General features: G+C 43.9%; 8 protein-coding genes across 8 annotated transcripts; 3 read left to right on the plus strand and 5 right to left on the minus strand.

Moving 5' to 3' along the window:
- Window positions 1–50: 50 nt before the first annotated feature.
- Window positions 51–4,449, minus strand: JR316_0011523 (Sodium/potassium-transporting ATPase subunit alpha-1; the record flags this gene model as incomplete). The annotated part of the gene is made up of 22 exons (XM_047897174.1): window positions 51–120; window positions 174–251; window positions 310–438; window positions 496–636; window positions 701–864; window positions 916–937; window positions 994–1,062; window positions 1,116–1,173; window positions 1,233–1,682; window positions 1,750–1,790; window positions 1,842–2,272; window positions 2,323–2,417; window positions 2,471–2,711; window positions 2,765–2,813; window positions 2,873–2,963; window positions 3,020–3,087; window positions 3,143–3,280; window positions 3,342–3,427; window positions 3,485–3,535; window positions 3,583–3,898; window positions 3,954–4,185; window positions 4,242–4,449. 22 exons carry the CDS (start codon window positions 4,447–4,449, stop codon window positions 51–53), a joined length of 3,228 nt encoding a protein of 1,075 aa, XP_047743583.1.
- Window positions 4,450–5,516: 1,067 nt separating this feature from the next.
- Window positions 5,517–6,468, minus strand: JR316_0011524 (Syntaxin-10; the record flags this gene model as incomplete). Its single annotated transcript, XM_047897175.1, has 4 exons — window positions 5,517–5,584; window positions 5,644–5,838; window positions 5,895–6,094; window positions 6,188–6,468. The coding sequence occupies 4 exons, from the start codon at window positions 6,466–6,468 to the stop codon at window positions 5,517–5,519; spliced, it is 744 nt and encodes a 247-aa protein (XP_047743584.1).
- Window positions 6,469–7,277: 809 nt separating this feature from the next.
- Window positions 7,278–7,702, plus strand: JR316_0011525 (uncharacterized protein; the record flags this gene model as incomplete). Its single annotated transcript, XM_047897176.1, is given in 2 exon segments — window positions 7,278–7,517; window positions 7,532–7,702. The coding sequence occupies 2 exon segments, from the start codon at window positions 7,278–7,280 to the stop codon at window positions 7,700–7,702; spliced, it is 411 nt and encodes a 136-aa protein (XP_047743585.1).
- A 902-nt stretch (window positions 7,703–8,604) lies between these two features.
- On the plus strand, window positions 8,605–10,019 carry JR316_0011526 (putative N-acetyltransferase C9.02c; the record flags this gene model as incomplete). Its single annotated transcript, XM_047897177.1, has 5 exons — window positions 8,605–8,671; window positions 8,737–8,776; window positions 8,824–9,505; window positions 9,558–9,702; window positions 9,922–10,019. 5 exons carry the CDS (start codon window positions 8,605–8,607, stop codon window positions 10,017–10,019), a joined length of 1,032 nt encoding a protein of 343 aa, XP_047743586.1.
- Window positions 10,020–10,047: 28 nt separating this feature from the next.
- Window positions 10,048–11,787, minus strand: JR316_0011527 (Hercynylcysteine sulfoxide lyase; the record flags this gene model as incomplete). Its single annotated transcript, XM_047897178.1, has 8 exons — window positions 10,048–10,131; window positions 10,190–10,348; window positions 10,412–10,560; window positions 10,613–10,657; window positions 10,721–10,871; window positions 10,923–11,296; window positions 11,371–11,616; window positions 11,676–11,787. The coding sequence occupies 8 exons, from the start codon at window positions 11,785–11,787 to the stop codon at window positions 10,048–10,050; spliced, it is 1,320 nt and encodes a 439-aa protein (XP_047743587.1).
- An 847-nt stretch (window positions 11,788–12,634) lies between these two features.
- Window positions 12,635–14,529, plus strand: JR316_0011528 (4-O-methyltransferase 1; the record flags this gene model as incomplete). Its single annotated transcript, XM_047897179.1, has 10 exons — window positions 12,635–12,811; window positions 12,863–12,970; window positions 13,018–13,072; window positions 13,119–13,242; window positions 13,302–13,352; window positions 13,400–13,626; window positions 13,690–13,838; window positions 13,896–13,950; window positions 14,012–14,307; window positions 14,383–14,529. 10 exons carry the CDS (start codon window positions 12,635–12,637, stop codon window positions 14,527–14,529), a joined length of 1,389 nt encoding a protein of 462 aa, XP_047743588.1.
- Window positions 14,530–21,565: 7,036 nt separating this feature from the next.
- On the minus strand, window positions 21,566–22,062 carry JR316_0011529 (Peptide transporter PTR2; the record flags this gene model as incomplete). Its single annotated transcript, XM_047897180.1, has 3 exons — window positions 21,566–21,574; window positions 21,693–21,796; window positions 21,855–22,062. The coding sequence occupies 3 exons, from the start codon at window positions 22,060–22,062 to the stop codon at window positions 21,566–21,568; spliced, it is 321 nt and encodes a 106-aa protein (XP_047743589.1).
- Window positions 22,063–22,569: 507 nt separating this feature from the next.
- On the minus strand, window positions 22,570–23,034 carry JR316_0011530 (uncharacterized protein; the record flags this gene model as incomplete). The annotated part of the gene is made up of 1 exon (XM_047897181.1): window positions 22,570–23,034. The coding sequence occupies one exon, from the start codon at window positions 23,032–23,034 to the stop codon at window positions 22,570–22,572; it is 465 nt and encodes a 154-aa protein (XP_047743590.1).
- Between the last annotated feature and the right edge of the window lie 39 nt (window positions 23,035–23,073).

Raw genomic sequence — 23,073 nt, forward strand, 5'->3', positions numbered from 1 at the left:
AACAGACTTCTGGATTTGCCAATATTACGATAGGCAGACACAAGGGTCGTCTACCAAGCGATCTTAGCGAGCAACCCCTTTGGGTATCTTCTCACGAAGTACTTCCTTATTTCGTCAAAACTATGCATCTAACTTCAGCACAACATATATGTGGAAGGAGGGGGGACACCCACATTAACAGCGTCAGGCCAAAGGTCATAGGAATGAAAATGTGCTTGGCGGGTACGGGTCTCATCTGGAAAACCTTTTGGCTTTGAAAATGGAAAAGATTGTTAACTATCTGGCTGGTGAGAATTATGGCTAACTTACAACCACGGGACATAGCAGAAGAAAAACGCGATTCCGAGAGCCGCAACTGCGGCTGGGAAGATGTAAAGGTTAGATTGTGGTGTATGTTGGATTATGCTAAGCTTTCGACCACGGGTTGCAAGCAGGTTACTATATAAATTTGGTCAAAGTCAAGTAAAGAGGTAATGAACATGATAATGTTCATACCCCCATTGCATAAGAACTAATGTAAAGAAGTATACACTTTGAGCTCTGAAGAGAAGCTCATTCGAGAGGTTCTCCGGCGTCGCAAAGCTCAATGCGAGAGAAGAGAATGGAACTCCGTGTATCTGTAGGTACCAGAATGACCTGTATGCCACGTTGTGAATAACTTGGTTTAAACCTTGCACATGATGATTGTTGTCGGACGTACATGGAAAGCGCGCACAGAGATTCGATCACACCAAGGAATCCGTAAGCATGGAGGAGAAGACGCCAGTCCACTAAGCGATCTTTCTTGATATTTCTTGGACGTCTGAGCAAAAGCCCATCCTCAGGAGGTTCCATACACAAGCTGAGCGCTGGGAGCACATCCGTCTAAAAGGAAGTAACATGAGACCGGTTCGATGTGAGAGTAAATAAACTTACAGCCACACAGATAATAATCATTCTTATAATGCAGAGATTTAGACAAAATCCCTTTCATCTATTGTGAGATGTACGTACTGGATATTGCTGAGCATTTGCGGTACACCGATGACGATGTTGAGGACAATGGGCATCAACTCCGAGAAGCTAAGTTGACATCGTGAAAAGATACTCGTATTAAATATAAAAATTGAAATCACCTTCCAGCCGGCAAAAGATATAACGCCGTCTTCTTCAAATTATCATACACCAGTCGACCTGAACGCCCATTGTTAATCACATCAATTCAATATTTCCGTAAACGGGATATCACTTACCATATTTGATAGCATCAATGATCGAAGAGAAATCTCCCAATAAAACAAGGTCCGCAGCCTCCTTGGCCACATCCGATCCATTCCCCATAGCCACACCACAATCCGCCGACTTCAGCGAAGGCGCATCGTTCACGCCATCCCCGGTGACCGCGACAACGTTTCCACGATTTTTGAAATCGTTGACGATGCGTAACTTTTGCTCGGGAGTCGTACGCGCGAACACGATCTCCTCATATTGACATAGCTGATGAATCTGCTCACTGTTAAGGGCCATGAGCTCCGATCCGGTTATGATGATGCTCTTCAGATCTTGCACTTCATTTTCAGAGTCGTACAGGGCGATGGATTTCTCCGGAGCTGGGTCTAGATCAGCAACACGATGAACTCTTGTCGGGTTGGATATAATTCCCGCCTGCTCAGCGATAGAAAGCGCGGTCGTGGGGTGATCACCTATTATCAGACAGCACGTCAGTAAGCTCTGTATGTAGTATACGGTGAACATGTCAGAGTCCCGTACCAGTGACGATAAAGAAGCGAATGCCAGCATCACGGCAGACCCTTCAACGATGAGAATGAGCGTATGCAAGCTGTATTAGCATTATAACATACTTGACAGTATGCTTGATATCCGGTTTCAGGGGGTCTATCAAACCAACAAGTCCAACAATAATGAGATCAGTCATATACTCCTCTACCGCTGTCTCAAACTGCTCAGACTGAGGATTAGAAATAGCCACTTTCTCCAGCCAATCATCCCGCACAATCCTGCGAGCAAGAAGGATAACTCTTTGACCCCGTCGCGACCATTTCTCCTGCACTGCAGAGATGCGATCTTTTTCACGAACGGTGAGAGCGATTGGAGGTCCTCCGCGAGGGTCTAGGACATGAGAGCAATATGGGAGAAGAACTTCTGGAGCGCCTTTGACAGTCAACAAGAAGCATTCTCGAGTAAATGAATCCCATGCAGCTAACGGCGACACTAGAGGGCCATTTAGAGGTGTCGACATAGCCAGCTTGGATAGCTGTAGCATGTATTTGGTCTTTGTAAAATTGTCAGGTATAGCTCAGATTGTGTAGGCGCTCAGATCACCTTCGAATTGAAATTCTTTCTGAAAACGTTAACCCAACGCTGGCGCGTAACTTCCACGGAAGCAATCTTGTCCGAAAAACGTAGGATGGCGACATCTCAATTGACAAGGTTTCAGAAGAGAACAACGAATTTTAGGGAGTTGGTTTACCTGTAGCATTTCCGAGGATATTCTTGCCTTGGACCTTTTTCTCGTCATCATCAGAAGTGTCCTTGTCAAACGTCGCCGAGTTGCAGATGGCCCCAACTGCGGCTATCTGCGATAAATTGCTCTCAACTGGTGGTTGAGACTGATTAACAACCTGCCTATAGGCATTCGACTCATACGTCGTATCGAATACTGCCAAATTTTCAACGTGCATCGTATTCTGGGTCAACGTTCCTGTTTTATCCTGTACACATTTTTAGCAGGCAATTAAGAGGAAGAACTTTTAAAATTACTTACCGAACAAAGGACGTTTACAGAACCGAGGGTTTCTACAATCGATAACGATCTATAGAGATGTCAATTCAGTGGTATGATATCTGGACTACGTCAGGTGGGCACGCGTACTTGCATAGAATCTTCTTCTTGCTCAGCGTATTGGCGACTTTTGCAAGGGAAAGTGTTACTGCGACAGGTAAGCCTTCTGGAATGAATGCGACTGAACAAGAGTGTCAATAATCAAGGCAAGCCATAGATATACATAATAAGACTTACCCATAACTGATACAACATCAATCAAAAGAGTAGGGACGTTAATGTAATCCGGATGATCTCTACGAAGCCTGTCGACGACGGAGTTTAGTAAACACATTCAGAAGTGGAAACGAGATTACCTACCAAGCCGCCCACAGAATGACCATAAGAACCGCGACTGCTGTGGCAAGACTAGCAATAATTGCGACAAAGCGAAGTAGCTCGCGCTGCAAGGTCGTCAGCCTTGTTTGCTCATTGGATGACAACTTTGCGATAACACCGCTGTCAACAATTTTGAGGTGTTAACTTTTCATAAGAAATAAGGCGCCGTAGTGATACACACAAAACAGTATTGTCGCCTGTCTGAATCACCACCCCAACTCCCGACCCATTCACACAGTGGGTACCCTGCAGAGCAATATTCTTGGTCTAAAGAATCAATCAGACTTCACCGAATAAATAACGGTTCAGTTGGCATTCATATACCTCCAAAAAGTTATCGTCTGTCATTGTAACCCTGCCAGAAATTGGTTCGCTCTAGACAATAAATCAGGAAGAATTCATAATATGTATAGTATACTCACTTCCCCGGTAAGAACGCTACGATCGAATTGTAAATCTACACTGACTTCAATGAGCCTAAGGTCTGCCGGGATTTTCTCGCCCATGCTAATTGTAATGAGATCTCCTGGGACGAGTTCCTTTGCAGGGACTTGTGTGGAGACCGAGTCACGTAGAACAACAACATCCGACGGGAGCATTCCCTTGATGGAAGACATTACACGAGACGTCGAAAAGTCTTGCCATGCGTTGAAAATAGCTTGAATGAATAGGACCAAGAGGAGGACTACGGCAAGAGCCAGGTTGGACGCATTTGGGTTGGGTTCCCCGAGAGGCTTCCTGGTGGAATATATTATGTAAGGCAAAGTCTTTGCGAGGTAGTAGGGAAACTGACCATGCTATAAAGCAGACAATACTTGCTGCCAGAAGCAAGCTACCGAAGCCTCCAAGTATCCATTCAAGCAGTTTTCGTACCAAATTGGACTTGGGAGGTGATATAACATTCTTTCCATGAGTCTGTAAACGACGATGCGCCTGTGCCTTGTCCAAGCCAGTTTTCGGTGAAACGGAGAGACGGGAGAGCGCCTCTTCACTTGAAATCCTATGCCAGTCCAAAGAGGAAAGTTCTGTTGTTTTGACATTGTTAGTAGTAGAGACCTTGTTATGGAGATGATAAACCCACCTTTAACAGCTGCTTTGCGTTTGTCTACATCTTTGCCTTTGCCTTTCCCCAAAGTTGGGTTCTCGACGTTGATGCTCAACGTACGGTACTCCGTAGGCATTCGAACCGATGTGCGACCGTTATGACCAACCTTCTCATCAAAGCTCTCATCTCGAATATCAGTCGGGCCACGTCTTTGCGCCTCTACGTCGGCTCGCCTAGAATCCATTTCGTTCGCCGTGTAATAAAACTGCTAAAGAACAATGTGGAAAACAGAATACCGCTTGGCAAAAATGATATAGGGTTTTATACAAACCTGCGGGATTTTGCGATTGGCTATATTTTTTCCGACGGCGAGCTCTTTTCGCCATAGTGGTGCCCTGAGTTTCTGACGGATGGCCGAATTGTTTATGAATAGGTTTGAGCTCGGAGGGGCATGGCATAAAAGCCTCAGCTAGAAAGAAGAAAACACAGGCCACCCTGGCATAGCTTTATCAATAGTCCACAACTGACAGCGTTATCTTCCATTTTGTTTCCAATGGGATGCTTAGCATTGAAAGCATCAGAGAACGGGACGATTGAAACCAAATGAAAAGGCTGAAAAAGTAGTTGTAATGAATCTTAATAATAATCAATTTATGATAGTTGTGAGTGGCAGAAATTCGCACCGAAAGGGATAACATGACCCGTATCATTGCCCAGTGCCCACGTCGTGAGAGTCGCATCTGTCAATAAGTCATGATATAAGAACAACTTCACAAGTTAATTGTCTTTCCAACGCATTCCAGATGATCAACATAGGTGGATAATATTTGCTACAACCATTTCTGGAAATTTGTTTCTGATCGTCCTCAAGTGCTTGGAGAGGCCTGCAGAATGTTGGAAATGATTTATTTGGCTCTAAAATATTTTAATCAAATCTTGTTTTGAACAGTCGGCAGCCCAAGCGTTGACATTCGAGAGATGGATACCTAGTAATTGTATTTCCGTTATCCTGGTAATCCGTAAATTTAGAAAACACGTACCAGGATGTGCAGAATTGTTCGAACTGACTCCTTTGGAACAATTGACACGATGAATAGGATACACATGAAATTTGTTTTGATGACAATGTATTCGGAGGTCCTAACAGACCGCACATTAATTATAATAAAACAAGATTGGCTCCATAATTCAACAGAAGAGAAAAAAAATAAAACGTAGTACGAATCCTTGAGGTGATGTCAAAAAAATGAAAGACGATAGAAGTGCGATGCCGAGAGCTTTGGAAGTGGTATAACGCCGAGCGATGATAATTCATGTTTTGAATCGAATGATGAGGATGAGTAGAATGAATATCAACACGCCGATGGCAACAACAGAGCCTAGGAAAGAGTTGGAAAATGAATAACACATTTCAGAGGACATGTGTTGAGATGCTGACCATTCTCTTTAATCCCTTGAGCAACGTGGTCCAGTTTTTTGCGAGCCTTTCCCAATCGTCCTTGTGTCCTATCAATTTCAGTGTCCAAATCCTGGAGCAAACCATGATGGACATCCAGTTCTTCGTTTATCTGTAAGGATATATGGTGCTGCCGATTTATAGAATGAGATAGTTGGTCCAGTTGTTGATCCTGTTCTGAGTGTACCTTATGAACTAATCAAATCAAAGCAACCAAAGAAATAGGGTAATACCTTGCATGATAAATCGTTGGGTGTGTAACATGGTTCCTGCGTCGGGGGGTTCCGTGCTTTGGCCTTGTTCGGGATCGTCTGTATAAGGAGCAAACGTTGGATGTGATAGCAGAGAATCCCTTGCGTTTGTATGTGTAAAGGGCGGAGGTTTAATGGGTTCTGGTAGCGGTGGGGATGGTGACGAGCGTTCGTTGTCCAAACTTTGTACCGCAGATTCAAATTAATGCCACATAACAGAATAAAAAAAGGATAATTCAACTCTATGCAAAGGTAGATGAGATAGCTTGACTTACCTCGGTATTTCTGCCCGTTCCTCTTCCCACAACATCCCTCGCATTCTATCATACTGGTTTCGCAGGAGCTTAGCAGCTTCCGACGAAGGCCCATCTTTTGATTCCATGGCATGGATCCCCTCCCTTAGCTGAGCCAAATTTCGCTTTATCTGTGGATAATGCAAAGAACTTCCATTAGCTGAAGCGTTGGCCCCATCGATGGGTAATGTTTGAAGACGTTGTCGTTCAAGTAACAGGGAAAGTGTCTTCGTCGAGACTGCAGTAAGTTTTGCAAGCGACATGTGAGAAGCAATGTGGTATATAGAGAAAAGGGAGTCGATAGCGGCGCAGCACCAAACGAATTGGAGGTAGCCTGCGGCTACAGTGCTGAATGAGGAATACTGACAGCCGTTGTTCGTGGCGTCTTGGCTGTTTCGGCCTCGATAGGTCACGTGACATATGAACGAGACATTTCCTTGGCACTTGGTAGGTCTCCTCTCACCGAGTTGGCCTCTTACTGCTGCTATCTTGCTTTATTTTATCCTTGTTTGACTGTGACTCATACTCCGATTTACAGGTGCTGTAACACATTAGGCTGGACGACTTTTTGCATTGTATTCAATTCAGAAACTTTTTCTCCCTGTGTCATCCCATAACTAAGCCGCGCAATTAAAACGAAGGTGGAGTTTGTATTAGTCCAACTAGTTAAACGACATCCCATTGTACTCTCCTTGTCTACCTAGTATTCAAGTTGACTTCGGAACGCGACAAACGGGCTGGTACTTGTCCATCCAAGGATGGTATAGTATCGGATATAGAAAGTCTAGGCAATCTAAATCGAACTGTTGTGGGTAGACTCTCAGGCTCATACATGCCCATTCTTGTTTTTCTAAACACCCTACATGCCATGACGTTCATGAGAATCATATTGGGCACAGATAAAAGTACCTTGAACGATGCCGATATTCCTTTAGCGTAGAGCAGAAAAATGACTACAAGATTGGTGACGATGGTAGTCCTGCAAGAATGAAATTTGGATCAATAATGGAAAAGTAAACGTAAAGTACGCTCATACAGATAATACATTTGCCCGTCACGCAACAGTGCCTTTATGAAGTCGGACATCGTGTTACCCATAAACATTGCTCTAAGGCGAGTTTTGATGTTTGACTGCTCGGTGGATATTTGCATTAACCGCCATGATATCGCAAAGAAGATGAATGTATCGTTTACGAATGGTAGGATCACTAAAGCAGAAGCCAGTACTTCATTGAGGCTGTTGATGCTACAAAATCTCGTGTTGCCTATCCGTGCTGTCGTTATTGCACCCACTGTCGAGATTATACCGACAGTAAGTATTCCAAGCCAAAGAAGGCCAAAGCCCAAGGTGATATATACATTCCTATCGTATATCGCCCTGACACGGAAATAAAAGAGAAGGGAGGTAGTAGACACAGCGATGATATATATCCAACAAAGAGTGCGTTCAAGCTGAGCACAGTCGTGTACAGGCACCGCTTCATGAAAAAGAATTGAGTTCAAGTCAAATCACTCTATGAGATGTGTGTCACCATACTTTGAAAAGTCACAGTTCCTATGGCATGTACTAGGGCAGATAATCTTTAAACAATAATTATCAATTAATGCTACAAGATTGCTGAAGTCAAACACTGTGCATACCTCGATACAATGTAAACAGCTGGGACATATGTGAAGCGAGTTTTCAATATCATCATGACATCCACTTTCAAGTTATCCATTACATCCCACAGAATCAGCTTTGACGAACTCGTTGAGCGAACATCAGGTAGAAATAGAAAAAGCTCACTGTGCATGACGCAATAGAAAGATAGAGAGAAATGGCCACCTCATGGGAAAGATCGGGCGGTATAAGTGAGTGTGGTGTATAAGGATTGGGTGTTTGAAGTTCTGCAGGAATAGAAGCGTTCTGGGCCATCGATTGCCATACGGTTAACAGTTATGAGCTGGCAGAGATATTGGGCCCAAATGGTTCAATTCAAGATTGCCTGCTCTCAGGAAAAATCATTCGACATAATAAATGCTGGTTAGTTACATAACCTTAAGCGTTAAGATCAACCTTGTCGCACCAACGACCCGGTGTGCGAACTAAGTAAGGCTGTCGCTCACAGTTGGATCGCCCTTAAAACAGTTATGCTGTTACAGCACAAGCGAATAGTTAAGTTGCCGTCGGGAGCTTATAATCATAAAATAATGAGAGAGTACTGAGTCTATCTTCTCCTAATGTTAGAGAAGTGTCTGGGAAGCGGATGTATGTAAAGTTCTTCATGCTCTTTGCAGTAGTAGTCGGAACAAAGTTGGAAAAGAGCGTCGCGTTATGTACTCCGAAACTCCGACAGTCACGGGACTAATTTTCATGTCGCCCCGGTTTCATGCAAACCCCAGTTCTCCCTCAGAACATGGCTTTGATATTTGACTACGTTCCGTCATATGATATTCCAGCAGCGCTTGAGATAGAGAAGCAGGGTGGGTTGACTTGATTAACGAATCTGACGTCGCAAGTGATCCCTGATTTTTTAAGTTCTTTGCAGGCTACCCAGAGGACGAGGCAGGTACCGAGTCTAGTTTTCGGTACGCTTGCCATATGATTACAATACACAAATTCTCAACTTCACCAGTCTCCGTCAGTCACAAGCCGGAAATCTCTTCCTCGGAGCGTATGAACCAACTTCAGGTTCAGAGCGACGCCTTATCGGATATATATGTTCAACGTTGTCTCCTTCCCCTACATTGAGCCATGACTCCATGTCGACTCATGTCCCGAACTCTTCTTCTGTCTGCATCCACTCTGTTTGCGTTTCTCCTTCTCATCAACGTCGCGGGATTGGCCTCTCGTTATTGAAGGAATACATTACTCGTCTAGAAAAAGCTCGTGCGGGTGGCTACGCCAATTACCGCCGTGTTTTACTCATCACCCACGAAAATCTGCGTGATTTTTACGAGAAAGCAGGATTCGAATGGTTGGGTAAAAGTGAAGTTGTCCATGGCTCCAGACCTTGGTTTGAGATGCGTAGAGAACTGCATTCCGCTCAAGGAGTGATCGAGACCCCTGTCAAAACCGCGAAGGAGAATGCGATACCTCCAGGTATCCTTGAGGCTTTGCAGCGCCCTAAAGATGTATTCCCATCCTCGAAGCTGGTTTCAGACTTCCCGAACGGCCTCCCGGAACTCATAGAACCTGACGAAAAGAACCCTGGCACCTCTTTCAACAAATATGATCTGATCTGCCCCAGAAATGGTTGTGGAAGTGTCATTTTAAAGAGGGGTGGTGGGAAATGGACGGAGCGAGAAAGTGTGCAGGTCTGTCTGTGTATCTTAAAATTCATGTGCGCCACCTGTTGATTCTCCAAAGCTGGAGCCGGAAGGTTATTCTCAACCGGAACTTCCTCCGTTGCCCATTCCACCAGAAACCGCCCAATGGTGGCTTATCACACCAAGCATCCTCCAATTTGAGAATATCGGGAGGACACATTCTGTTCATCCGCTATCTGAAGGAGGTATGTGCTGAACTGGCTTACAATCATCAAGCTAATCACGATGCCTCTTCAGGGCGTGTAATAAGATTTTTAACATGTGGTGAATGCGACTTAGGTCCCTTAGGTTGGTGTGTCGAAGGAGGTTCTGAATTTTGGTTAGCTTGCTCTCGTGTTGGTTACGATGCATAGGTCGTATTCACCATCTTTTATTAATTTCATCTACATAATTACGTCATGAAGGTAGAGAACGGTCACGAATTATTGGCGCGTCGCGTCCGGAAGCCCCTATTTTTGCATTTGCACACAATCAGACAGACAACATGAGAGAAACTGCCTGAAGGTTTATCGGTCATGACAATATGGATGTTATTTTTTGCGCAATACCACACAGTCAATTAGTTTTTCGCAAGTCTCGGCAAGGGCGTGAGCCAGCTGTTCAAAATCAGAAAGCTGAGATATTGCTCTAATTAGAGATACTATATGAGTAGTACCAAGATAAACGACTTACATCATTGTATATTTGAGCACTAGCTCGCACCCACCATTTACCCATATAATAGAAAGCAGGTGCAAATACCCTATGATTGTCCAGCATTTCGTCTTGATACAGGAAGAATATTTCTTTAGACGGTGTGATGTTTGGAGGAAGTGGGAGTTCAATATTAGTCTAGGTAATAACAAGATGTATGTTAGCTCCATCTTATTAAACTTCAAAGAAGAATATTCCTACTATATTGGCAGTCAGCTCGTTTCCCTCAGTCTGGTCCATGACCGATGTACCAAGTTTTTCAGACACTAAGCGTCCGCCGGTTACGGCGAGAGAGCGGCAGTAGTCGTTGATCGCCTTTTCTCCCCCTAATTTATCTCTGAATGATCTGGCTATATGAAACTAGCTGTTTAGCTAGATAACACAGTATCATAGTTAACCTACCAATTTCGACACTTAGAAAGGGTATTGGATCGATCATTCCACTCCCTTTTGATGAAAGGCGTCGACAATCATAAAATATTCTTTAAGAAACAGACAGGAACTACTTACAATAAAATTCATGAACGAAATCTGGGGGGGTCGAGCCACGAGTAGGGTACCTAGTCCCTGGCACTAACTGCGTCTTTATCATACCCTGATTTCTGATTGGGACATATAGTACTGCGCACCCGCGGTGGGCATAATACCACTTGCTACAGTTCTAGCATCCTGTCAGAAGTTTTTCCAAAGCTGAAGTAACGTAGTACTTCACCGTCATCCAGAAATCAGGGTCTACTTCTTTGAGATTAAGGTTCAGCTCTTGACCGAGTGAATGTGCAGCGTCAACGATGCTCAGTGCATTTTCCTCTCGGCATATGCGTACCATTTCCCTCCATGGCAAAAGCAAGCCTGGGGAAGCCGTAATACTTTCGATAACAACGACCGTTTTCCGAGGTTGGATACTTAACGACACTGTATTGGCTTCTTTGTCGTCCATTTGTTTTTGGACCTCTCGAATATGATCACGAAACCGTGCTAAAATAGATTGGTGTGAAAGTGCCCCCTCCGCTAACTTGAAAACTGAAGTCTGAGGCCGACTTGGAATGTTTAGGATGGCTGTGGACACGGATTCAAAAACTGCATCAGCTAGTTGAGTTTTGGACAATGGTGCGATAATCGGTAACAACGCTCAATTATACTGAGTGGCATAACGTGCTCACTGTAAATGATGTGATCTCTTTCAGTCAAGCTGATACTGCATAGGACATTGCTCATAGCAGTAGCAACATTACTGACAAATACACAGGTATCCGCGTCTGCCCCTAAAAGTTGACAAACAACTTCACGAGCCCTTGTAGATCGATCAAAGAGCTGACCACGGATGAATAAATCTGGATTTCTTTCGCATTCTCTGGAAAGGGCTTCACAAGCGCGTAGGACTGGTTCTGGAATGGTCCCAAATGAAGCTTGAAAAATTTATCCGTAAGCAATTTTAGTGGCATTTTGCTGATACCACATCGCTCACCATGATTGAGATTGATAAAGTTGCTATCTGTAAAGAACAGCTCCCTACAGTCCCGACCGTAACGCCGCACCTCAAAATCTTGAGATACCTCCAAAGGCGTCTTTTCCTTCATTTATTTGTGGAAGTTAAACAATCACAATGGTTGGAGATTGGAGCTGGGACTCGAAGTGAGTAATTTCTATGATAATTGATTGCTTTTAAGTTTTTATCCTGTCAGTGGATTTCCTCACATGAGATTACATCTGCAATCTATCAGTCCAGTTTTTGGAACCTTCATCAAAGATTGAAATCAGAACATTTGATGGAATCTGGTGTATGAATGCAAGAAGACTATAAATTGTTCTCATTAGTTTCAGATTCATGCCACACTGGCGACCGTATATTTTTATGCTGGGACCGCACGATCCACCAGGCCTAGGGGAAATGGAAATGGGTCATGACTGTGGTCACTGGTACAAGCTTGACCTAACTTCACCTCTATTCATATTTTAGTCCGAAGGAGGTGTCGGCTCAGACGGAATAGAATGGCATTGGTGTATGATGCTCCCAAAGTATGTAGGAATATCGGATGTGATAAGATAGAAGGTAGCGGTTCCCTCTTCACGCATCTAACACCGTCCATCTCCGAGTTACACATTTTTTCCCACGCAATATTTCTTATTGGTTTTTTGTCATTATCTCTTTCTTTTGACCAGGCTCACGGTCTCTTGATATCATCCTATTCCGAGAAAAAGCTTTGTCGTCCGCGGTAAACCATAGAATTTATACTCTTCCCATCCGGACGGTAAGCTGATGTACACACCGGTCTATCAGATTCAGTGTATAATAACCGTTGGCCTTGTCATTGGACTTTAAAATGAAAAGACCCCCGGCTTGACACAGCAGTTGGACTTCTTTTGGCCCTTATCATGCCATCGACCACAGTATCCCAGTTAGTTGGCCTCATACAACAGTCAGTAATGGCACTAGAGAAACTATGCCTAGAGAATCGAACTTCCCTACCGGACCTTGACGCCTTTCACTTTGATCAATCATCTGAGACTTTTCGCTCTCTGCCTGGCGCTGCTCAAGATGCAAAAATTGCAGTTGCTGCGTGCATGCAACTCATCGCCATACTTTCCCCTCCTACAGATACGGTATATAGAGCAGCACTTGGAGTAAGTTCTCAGATCTCAGCTACTGATTAGAATTTCGGACTCACAAAATTGATCTTTGGCAAGGGACACCTCAGTTTCGCTACCAGGACATGCTTAGAGGCAAATATCACTGAGATTTTAAGAGAAGCTGGACCTGAGGTACATTTAGATAAATCCCGTGAAAATCTCTCTAACTATGTTTATAGGGTCTTCATATCAACGACATAGCCTCAAAATGCGGCCTAGATCCCTCAAAACTGGGTAGATCCAACCTTGTCGCATCATCATGCTCTAACTTGTGTTATAGGTCGCGTTATAAGATATCTTGTTATCCATCACATCTACCGCGAGGTGAAGCCTGACGTATTTACAAATAACAGAACATCATCCACCATGGATACTGGGAAGCCTCTGGACAAACTAATTTCTGAGTGCGTCCACAAGTCGTCTTGCTTTTATAAATTTGAGTCACCTATATGGCGAATTGTAGACCTGATCGCAAATACGATGACACAGGATTCCCTGCATTGATTAGCCACTTGTAAGCCGTATTACGTTGCTGAATGGCTACCATTAAAGAATATATAGCATGGATGTGGACCAGAAATGTGGTGCCGTGGGTTGGGATGTCCTGAAAGACCCCGTCCTTGGCCATTCTTGTGACTTGACAGAAACAATATTCTCGCGCGCCTTCAACACCAAATCTAAGTACTGGGACTTCTTCGATCATCCCGAGAACCATTACATGCGGCGTAGATTTGATTATGCCATGAAAGGATTGGGTGCAATCGAAGATCATGATATGGTACTGCACGGTTCGTTTTTCTAACTTTTATCTAGCAATATGTCTTTTTACTCACCGTCTGAGATCCTCGCAGCATTTTCCTGGGAAGACTTGGACAAGGGATCTGTGATTGTAGATGTCGGAGGCGGAATTGGGACAGCTATGTTGCCTTTAGCACGCAGATATCCAAACTTTGATATCGTCATTCAAGACCTGCCTATCGTTATCGAAGAGGGTACGAAGGTCTGTTTACGATAAACCAATTTCATGTTACGTCCAAAATTAATGTTTCATTTCCAGTTTTGGTCTCAGAATTTGCCAGACGCTGTAGCTAATGGAAACATCAAGCTCCATGGTGACCATCTCGTCTTTCTACAGTCTACAGTTTTCGCGGAAACACTGACTAGAGTGTATAGCCCATAATTTTTTCGACGAACAACCAATCAAAAATGCTTCTGTGTTTTATTTGAGACATGTATTGCACGATTGGCCAATGCCCGATATGGTTAAGATCCTACAACGATTACGGGATGTCGCTGCAGCAAATACCACTCTCATCATCCTTGATTACATACTCCCCTACTCGTGCAAAATGTTTGCAGATAAAGACGCCGTGTCTATTGCCAGTGCCAGGTACTATAGTGAAGCCCCGGAGCCATTGCTTCCAAACTATGGCGCAGTCAGTCATGGTCCCTATACAATGGATTTGACGGTATGTCAACTGTATACTTTACTCACCTATATACATAAAAATGTAATTTCTGATTCTGATATGTATGTGTTCCAGATGATGTTCCATTACAACTCTCAAGAGCATACATATCTCAGCCTCAAGAGTCTCTTGGATGCGTCGGGCTGGCGCCTAGTGAGACTACGTGCAATCGATCCCCGGAACGATTATTTCCAATCTATAGAATGCAAGATCCTCGCATAAATCGAGTGGCAGTACGAAGTAGATTCAAGCGTCCAGTGTACTCGTTACAGTTGAATGGCGGGTTTTCTTTTGAAACTAATAAAGTTGAACGAAAGGCAAATATTACTGTCGACTCAGGTGAAAGAAGAGACGAAGGAAAACTCAGTAAGTTGACCTGCCCCCCTCCCCTCTCTTGTACGAACCCTAAAGGCGCGTTGAGTAGTCTGTCATGGTTAGAACGTGGTCTCCTAGTCCTGATAACGTGAAATGTGCTTGAATATGTCGAAAACAGACTAGGGCGCTGATGCATTCTTCAACAATGGGTTTTCGATAAGTAGATTTCATGGACTTGATTTGATGGAGTGAAACAGAACAAATATCAGAAAGAGCATCGGCAAAGAGAAAAATTATAAAAAAGGGGGAGAGCAGATTTGGGTTACGTAGGTCCATTACAAAGATATGCACATCCCTGCATATCCACCAGAATATGAATGCTCATTTGGCAGATACCGAGTGTTAACATACCCGGGCGGATATGGAGGGAAAGTCCTCTATGGATGGGATTAGACATAGGAGATTGATGGCTAGTGAGAAAATTGATCCAATGGAGCTGCTTCACTGAGATGCGAAATTTTCAAGCGAAGCTGATAAGAACGTGGCTGAGATTGCAGAGGACAAAAATTGCGGAAGGAATCAGATCAAACGAAAGAGTGATGAACACAGTTTTCAGCAGAGCTGGATAACACTCGCAAATGTTATCAGTAAAGTAGAGGAGGGGAAATGACTTTGACTGCGGAGTCACTGGGACTAGTGAACGCGAACTTGGTCAAAACTCGAACCAAGGTGGAGGGCAAGTGGAGGGATGAAGAAAAACACTATCGCCAAAGGAAATACGTAATCAAGGACACGGCGGACATTCAATTGAGAGGTTGTTAAAATGATTAACCTTTGAGGTCACTGAGAGGTCACTGAGAGGTTACTGTAGGGGTTACTGAAAGGTCACCTGATAGGATACCAAATGTCACACCTAGATATGTCACAAACGAGATTGCGGGCCTGACCAGCGCGCCGAGAGCGGGCAAGCTTTCGATCGCGATGGATGCTGCACCAAAGTCTGAAAAAAAGGTTATATGTACCTGTACACTATGCTCTAAAGGACCCATGGTTCTGAATTCTTTTGGGGCCTTTCAGCCTGGGAAACTGGTTCACCCCTCAACACGAACACAACATCGAAAAAAGGACCAAGCTCGGTATGAAGCTCGATACAGGGAGATTCTATCAGACATGCCTACAGGGTTGGAAATATCTGTACATATTAATATATATGCTTCTGTAGAGTGGCTAACAGATTTCTTTCAGGAATCGGAAACAAATCCAAATACTGCTCAGAGAGGCCTTATCGATGAGCAAAATTCAACTGCGGGTACGGATGATGAAGCATTTGGTAAGAGAAATTTCTCGTTTTAGCATTCTTTTATTAACAAGATACAGATGCATTCCATGCAAGGAAAGAATCGTTAAAGCAATCCTTGATATTCATTGTTTGTATCGCGATATCATGGCTTCATCTCAAGTGTGGTTTGAGCCGTGCCTCATCGTCGCAGTTTCTCAAAGTCATCAATACCATCGTTGAGCTTGCAATTGCTCTAGGAAAGCTTCTGTGTGCAGCCCCTACCCCGGACCCAGACATTGCACATTCCACCCCTGAAATCCGATTGCCACAAGATGTACGCAGTGCAATGAAAGCCCTTTCCATTGAACCGACAATATCCCGCTCCATCTGTTGCCCAAAATGCTTTACAATGTATAGCTTAGAAACACTACCACCTACTTGCACAGCAAAGGAGACATCCAGGTCACAAGCCTGTGGCGAGCATCTCTGGGCGACTCGGGCGACAAGAGCAGGGCCTCGCGTTGTGCCACGCAGACTATATTCCACGCAGGACTTTCATTCCTGGCTAGAGCACTTTCTATCACGACCAGGAATTGAAGATATCATCGAAGAATCCTACAGGCATAAAGCTACGCCTCTCAATATGACAACAATCTGGGATAGCCCGGCCTGGACAAGTCTAAAAGACGAACACGGTGTTTTCTCTACTACACCTGGCAATCTCACTTTTGGGTACTATATAGACTGGTTCAATCCTTTCACCAACAAGATAGCCGGAAAAACTGCATCCTGTGGGGCTATAATGATGTTTTGCTTAAACCTTCCGCATGACATGCAACATCTACCAGAAAACACTTTTTTTGCTGGCATCACACCTCCTCCTAAAGAACCTTCTATGGTCACAATAACGGCGGTCTCTGACCCAATTGTCGACCGCCTCAAGCCCATGTGGGAAGGAAAAATTGTCAAAACATATAACCACCCTGAAGGAATCATGAAACGCATAGGGCTTTTGGCCCGAATCGGCGATTTACTGGCTATTCGAAAGGCGTTAGGGTTTGCAGGGGTAAAATCTCATAACTTTTGTTCCTTTTGCAAACTTCAACGCGCCGAACTAGAGAACCTTGATATCACAAAGTATGAACCACGCCTTGGACCCGAAGTTCTAGCTGCTGCTGAGGAATGGAAGAAAGCGACTACGAAAATCAAGCGAAAAGCAATTTACGCAAAACATGGGGTTCGATGGTCATCCCTTCATGCTCTTCCCTATGGTGACCCAGTACGTCACACATTGCTTGGCATAATGCACAACTGGATGGAGGGTGTGCTTCAACACCACGCTCGTGTGTTATGGGGCATAGGCGACAACTCTACCAAGGGAGACGGGAATGACGACGGCAGTCTACTTGATGCATCTGGCCCAGCTACTCCTAAACCGTCACCTCAGCTCCATGTCCTGGATGCCCTCAACAGCATCACCATTGATCCTGAAGATCTCGATGATGAAATGGAAGGCCTTTTCGAAGAAGGTGTGATATATGATGATACTCCAGCCTACAACAAACGTCTGCGCTCAGCTGCTTCCATGGCCACAGTGGATGAGACAGAGTCCGATCTGGAAGATGGGGATTTTATTCCTGACTCCGAAGATGAATACTCTGATGACGACAACTACCTCAATGATCTTTGGAAGGCCTCTTGCATATTCTCTTCCCTTGAGCTTGATAAGATCCGCGCTTGCATATCTGGAGCTGTTATTCCAAGCTGGGTAGAGCGGCCGCCGTCAAATCTAGGAGAAAAGACACATGGAAAATTAAAAGCAGACCAATGGTTCACATTATGAGTGGTACCTACCATCTTTTTGATAAAACAATAGCAAGTGTTAGCACACTCTTTTTATAACTGTTGATGGTTTTATCACAAAGCAAAATAATGAGAAGACTGGTCTATTTCTCATAAGTTTACTTCACTTTTTCAAAGCCTTTTTCATTAGATAATACCCTTCTTTCTCATTATCTTTAGGGCGCTTTTTCATTACCTTTTGATTAGATACTAGCCTGGTTATTTGATAAGATTGTTCTACATCAATATATCTTATCTTTGCTTGGTCATTTCTGATGCCATGCCATCAAATCAGGAACACTGTGGGTACTTCTAGGCCATGTCTATCAATCCATCGAAGCTATTATTAAATAAACTTTTCTCTCCTCGGCCCCTTGGTCTATAAATAGTGCTCATCCTATGCTACTTTTGTGCATTGCTGGCAATGGATTGGGCGCTTTTGGGGGCATTTCTGGCCCATTTCCCTTGGTGTTTTTTGGTAGACCTATAGTTTTAAAGTGTCCCAATCCGAATATGAAATCAGAATTGCAATATCTTTACTCATTATTGTGCAATTAAGCGTACGATGTTTTGATCAAAAAGCGCACCTTGAATAGCACCATCCAGGGGCTGGTATGCACCATTTTGACTATGCAATTATTTTTCATTTATAATAGACGGAGTACATGCCAAGTTTCAGATCAATTGGAGCAGTGGAACCTATTGAACTAGGATGTGCACCCTACCCCTCCTCCTACCCCTTGTACAAATGCCTTCCTGATCAGATAAATTTATGCACAACCAGGGTTGGGTAGGCGTCTATTATACCAATTTTTAAAGCCCAAAATCTTGGTGCAATTCTAAGATTTAAGGGTACTACCCCCCATCCTCTCCAGAATTTGTATATTTTATTATGGGGTAGAATGGCCATTCCCAGCACATATAGGTATGTAAATCTGCTCTATATAGTACCACAGACACAATACATATCTTTGAAGCATTCAGAGTGAAGGGGAACACCTTGGTTATGAGGCTAATAAAAAGGTATTGGATGTACAACATAATATGACCATATCACCGCTTATACTTCACCAAAATGCACATATCCTACATTCACAGATAGCTACTAAGGTCCTCTACATATTATATTCATACTGCCAAATGACCAGAACGCTTAACAAGATGGTACAAGAAGAAGAAGCATTGTTGTTCAAAAATGGAGGAAAAGCAAAATATGATGTAAAAGATAACACTTATAAAATACATAAACTATACGGCTGTGTAGCCCTAAATGACACCTATCTGTGGTATATAGACTCATGGAAATCCGATGAGTATGAGCTGAGATATGTCAAAATGTATCTCGGAGAAAGGCCAAAGAGGTGACCACAAACAAAGCATAAATAAAGGCCAATATCCATCCGGGTCTCTGATGGATTCTTCAACACCTTTCTTTCCATATCTCAACAACCACTGGTCCGATGCACAACATCCTTAATGTTATGGAAAGCTACATTTTGGGGCTATACTGTCCTGCTTTTATATTTTCTGATCATAATCATTTATATATGGTAAATGTGAAAATACTATGCATTTTGATGAAGAATGGTATTCCCTCTGCAGCATCTCAGCTAATGGACGGATCTTTTTGCAGCCTAAGAAAGATATTTAGGGGGCAACTATAGGTATCTGTAGACGTCAAGAATATGATTTATGACAATGTATTTGTAGAGATATGGCCTGATCAATAACCTACCATACCTATCCTCATACCCCCCCTTAAATCAGTATGTTCCCTTGTTGAAGAGGGCTTTCAAGGGTAAATTTTGGACTCTATGTACTGTTAGTAGTGGATCTACATGTATTTCAATGGTCTGTGAGCCCATCCTATCCCATAATAAAATACACAAGTTCTGGAGAGGATGGGGGGTAGTACCCTTAAATCTTAGAATTGCACCAAGATTTTGGGCTTTAAAAATTGGTATAATAGACGCCTACCCAACCCTGGTTGTGCATAAATTTATCTGATCAGGAAGGCATTTGTACAAGGGGTAGGAGGAGGGGTAGGGTGCACATCCTAGTTCAATAGGTTCCACTGCTCCAATTGATCTGAAACTTGGCATGTACTCCGTCTATTATAAATGAAAAATAATTGCATAGTCAAAATGGTGCATACCAGCCCCTGGATGGTGCTATTCAAGGTGCGCTTTTTGATCAAAACATCGTACGCTTAATTGCACAATAATGAGTAAAGATATTGCAATTCTGATTTCATATTCGGATTGGGACACTTTAAAACTATAGGTCTACCAAAAAACACCAAGGGAAATGGGCCAGAAATGCCCCCAAAAGCGCCCAATCCATTGCCAGCAATGCACAAAAGTAGCATAGGATGAGCACTATTTATAGACCAAGGGGCCGAGGAGAGAAAAGTTTATTTAATAATAGCTTCGATGGATTGATAGACATGGCCTAGAAGTACCCACAGTGTTCCTGATTTGATGGCATGGCATCAGAAATGACCAAGCAAAGATAAGATATATTGATGTAGAATAATCTTATCAAATAACCAGGCTAGTATCTAATCAAAAGGTAATGAAAAAGCGCCCTAAAGATAATGAGAAAGAAGGGTATTATCTAATGAAAAAGGCTTTGAAAAAGCGAAGTAAACTTATGAGAAATAGACCAGTCTTCTCATTATTTTGCTTTGTGATAAAACCATCAACAGTTATAAAAAGAGTGTGCTAACACTTGCTATTGTTTTATCATAAAAAGTGGTAGGGACTAGTGACATTATACAGCATCTTCCTACCACTTATTGTTCCGGAGATTTGGGGACGCTTATCAAGCCATCGACACCAATCTTTATTACAGAACTTCTACGATCTTGTCACCTGCACCAATATTATATGCTCTTATTCTGTTACTCCAGAATCATCAGAGGCTTATCATGAGCATTATTTACGCCATCGAGCTTCATCGCAAAGCCTATTTCCTAACAAAGGATCCCGCCCCAACCACCATTATGCTATGCACAATTCAGACATGATGGCCTTCTGGGGACCTTTGATGCGGTTGAGTGAGTTTGCTGGAGAAAGGCATAATGGGAGTTTGCAGAAAATCAAATTCAACAATCATCTATGTATGTTATTTTTACACTGTGTTTGATTGCATTTGGGTCTGATATAATCATAGGGGAGATTGACTTCACAATGTTGAGACAAATGTGCCGACGTGGGCGACTCATGGCCCTAATCAAAAGCAGACAAGAAGATACAAATCAATATGTAGCCAAATTTATGGCCATACTTCTGCCCAAACAATCTCAAAAGGAAGATCCCAGTGGAGCCGGGTTGCAGAAGATCCCTGACAATGTTTATCAAGCCATTTTGGACTACCTTCATCAAACATCCCCTTCAACAAACTTCCGTCATGCAGAATTACTTCCTCACCCTGTCAACGCCCAAGTCCTACCTAGATTCGCAATTCCAGTAAAAATGTTTGTTCACAAAGGCCGCAACTTCACTACTCGCCATATGCATGCTGGAAATGGCTCAGTTCATTTTAAAAGCCAGTCCGCAGTCGATGATTGTGGATTCATTGAAGGTATCTGGAGGTTCAAAGAGGGTGGTGGCCCAACTGATCGCAAAACCTTTATTGTGATTTCCCTCCATGAACAGTTGACGTTGGAGGATAGTCAACGAAGCCCATATGTTGAACGCCCCGGATATTTAGCCAAGATTGTATATGCGCTCAATACTCCAAAACGTTTGATAATAGTTGAGCCAGACAGCATCATCGGTCATGTGGCTTACTACAGTCGACCTCGAGGAACATTTGGCATTAAGCACCCTATAAATATATTGATAAATAGTTTACACCGTAACAGATAGTAGTGTAACTATATACAATGAATTAGATGTGTTTGTTGTGTCAGATGAAGGCCTAATATATCCTCTGGTCGGCCTACTGTATGCTCTCCGGTCACTGACAGAGTACCCGCAAGGCCAGTCAAGAACGCAAGGATGTCCATGACACCGTGGTTCCAGACCAAGAGCGGGTCAGCAGAGAGCGCTACACACAGACTGACTTCGTTAGAAGCTGACAGTTATACAGGACTAACGATACTTACAGACGAAGGCCTCGCCAATGGCAGACAACAGCGCGGTCATGAGGAGGAAGATGAACATGACGAGCGAGCGCATGTTCTTGGAAGCCTTGGTGAAGGCATACTTGAGCCCAGTGATCGACGCAAATATCTCGCTGACGGCGATGAGGACGATGAGGATGTACGAGCCCGAATGGATCGTCGCATAGGTCTTGAATTCTTTGGTGGCCATTGTAACAGTACGAAGAAATGTGCGGGGTATTGGTCAAGAAAAACTCGGTGTGGTCGAGTTGCGGAGTGGTAGATAAAAAGCGGGGCTGCTGGGCATGTGATTTCGTAGCCATGAGTGACGGCAACTATAACGGATCGGAGCCACCAATCGCATTTACCGCGTTGAACAACTCTGCTGGTACTTGGGCGTTCTACACAAACGGAAGGTTGCGGACAGTTAAAACATTAGGGCGGAAAGGCAGACAGCAGATAAGGAAAAAAGGAAACGTAAGATGGGCCGGGTATGAACGGTGTACAAGGGAAGGATGGATATGTGAAGGGAAGGTGTGTATGTGGGTTGGTGAGTGGTCGTATGCATCAGAAATTGGACCATGTTGAGATGGAGTGTCGCGACGGGCCAGATTCTTCTAGGTTGATGGTAATGCCCAGACTGGTACTTCTGACGGGTCTCTCTGCTCGCAAACCTTTCACAGGTTTCATGAAGCACCATGCCGGTACTACACCGAGCTCAAGTTTCAGCCTCCGCAGCTGGAGCTGATTTGAAGAGGGATTTGGCGGTGGCGAATAGAGACTTGTTCTCGCGACCGACCACGCACCACCCATTATCAAAGGACTGGACGACCGTCAGTTGTTCGTTTACGCTAATAAGCAATTCGTCGGGAAGAACGGGATCAAACGTCTGGCGGACTTCACGCGTCGACCCTGTGGTCGCGCTAATGTTGGAGGACGCGGTTGAAAGCACGGAGGAGCGGTTGCTGGGGAAGCGGTGACTGCCCAAGAAGCTTACCCACGAATTGCGGGCACTTGATGGGCCGTCTAGAGTGCTGGCTGGGAACGCCGGCATTTCCAACGCTGGTTCGGCGAAGGGTTTGGGTATCGAGCCAGTTCTGCGGTGGTAATCGATAATCCCTGTCGAGCAAGGGCGAGACGCGTCGCGCAAAGGGCCAAGCAAGAATACGACGGTGGGGAGCATGTAGGAATGGGCAAAACTGGTGACACCAAGAACAGCGTC

Source organism: Psilocybe cubensis, chromosome 11 (genome assembly GCF_017499595.1).
Source record: "Psilocybe cubensis strain MGC-MH-2018 chromosome 11, whole genome shotgun sequence".
Classification (NCBI taxonomy): Eukaryota; Fungi; Basidiomycota; class Agaricomycetes; order Agaricales; family Agrocybaceae; genus Psilocybe; species Psilocybe cubensis.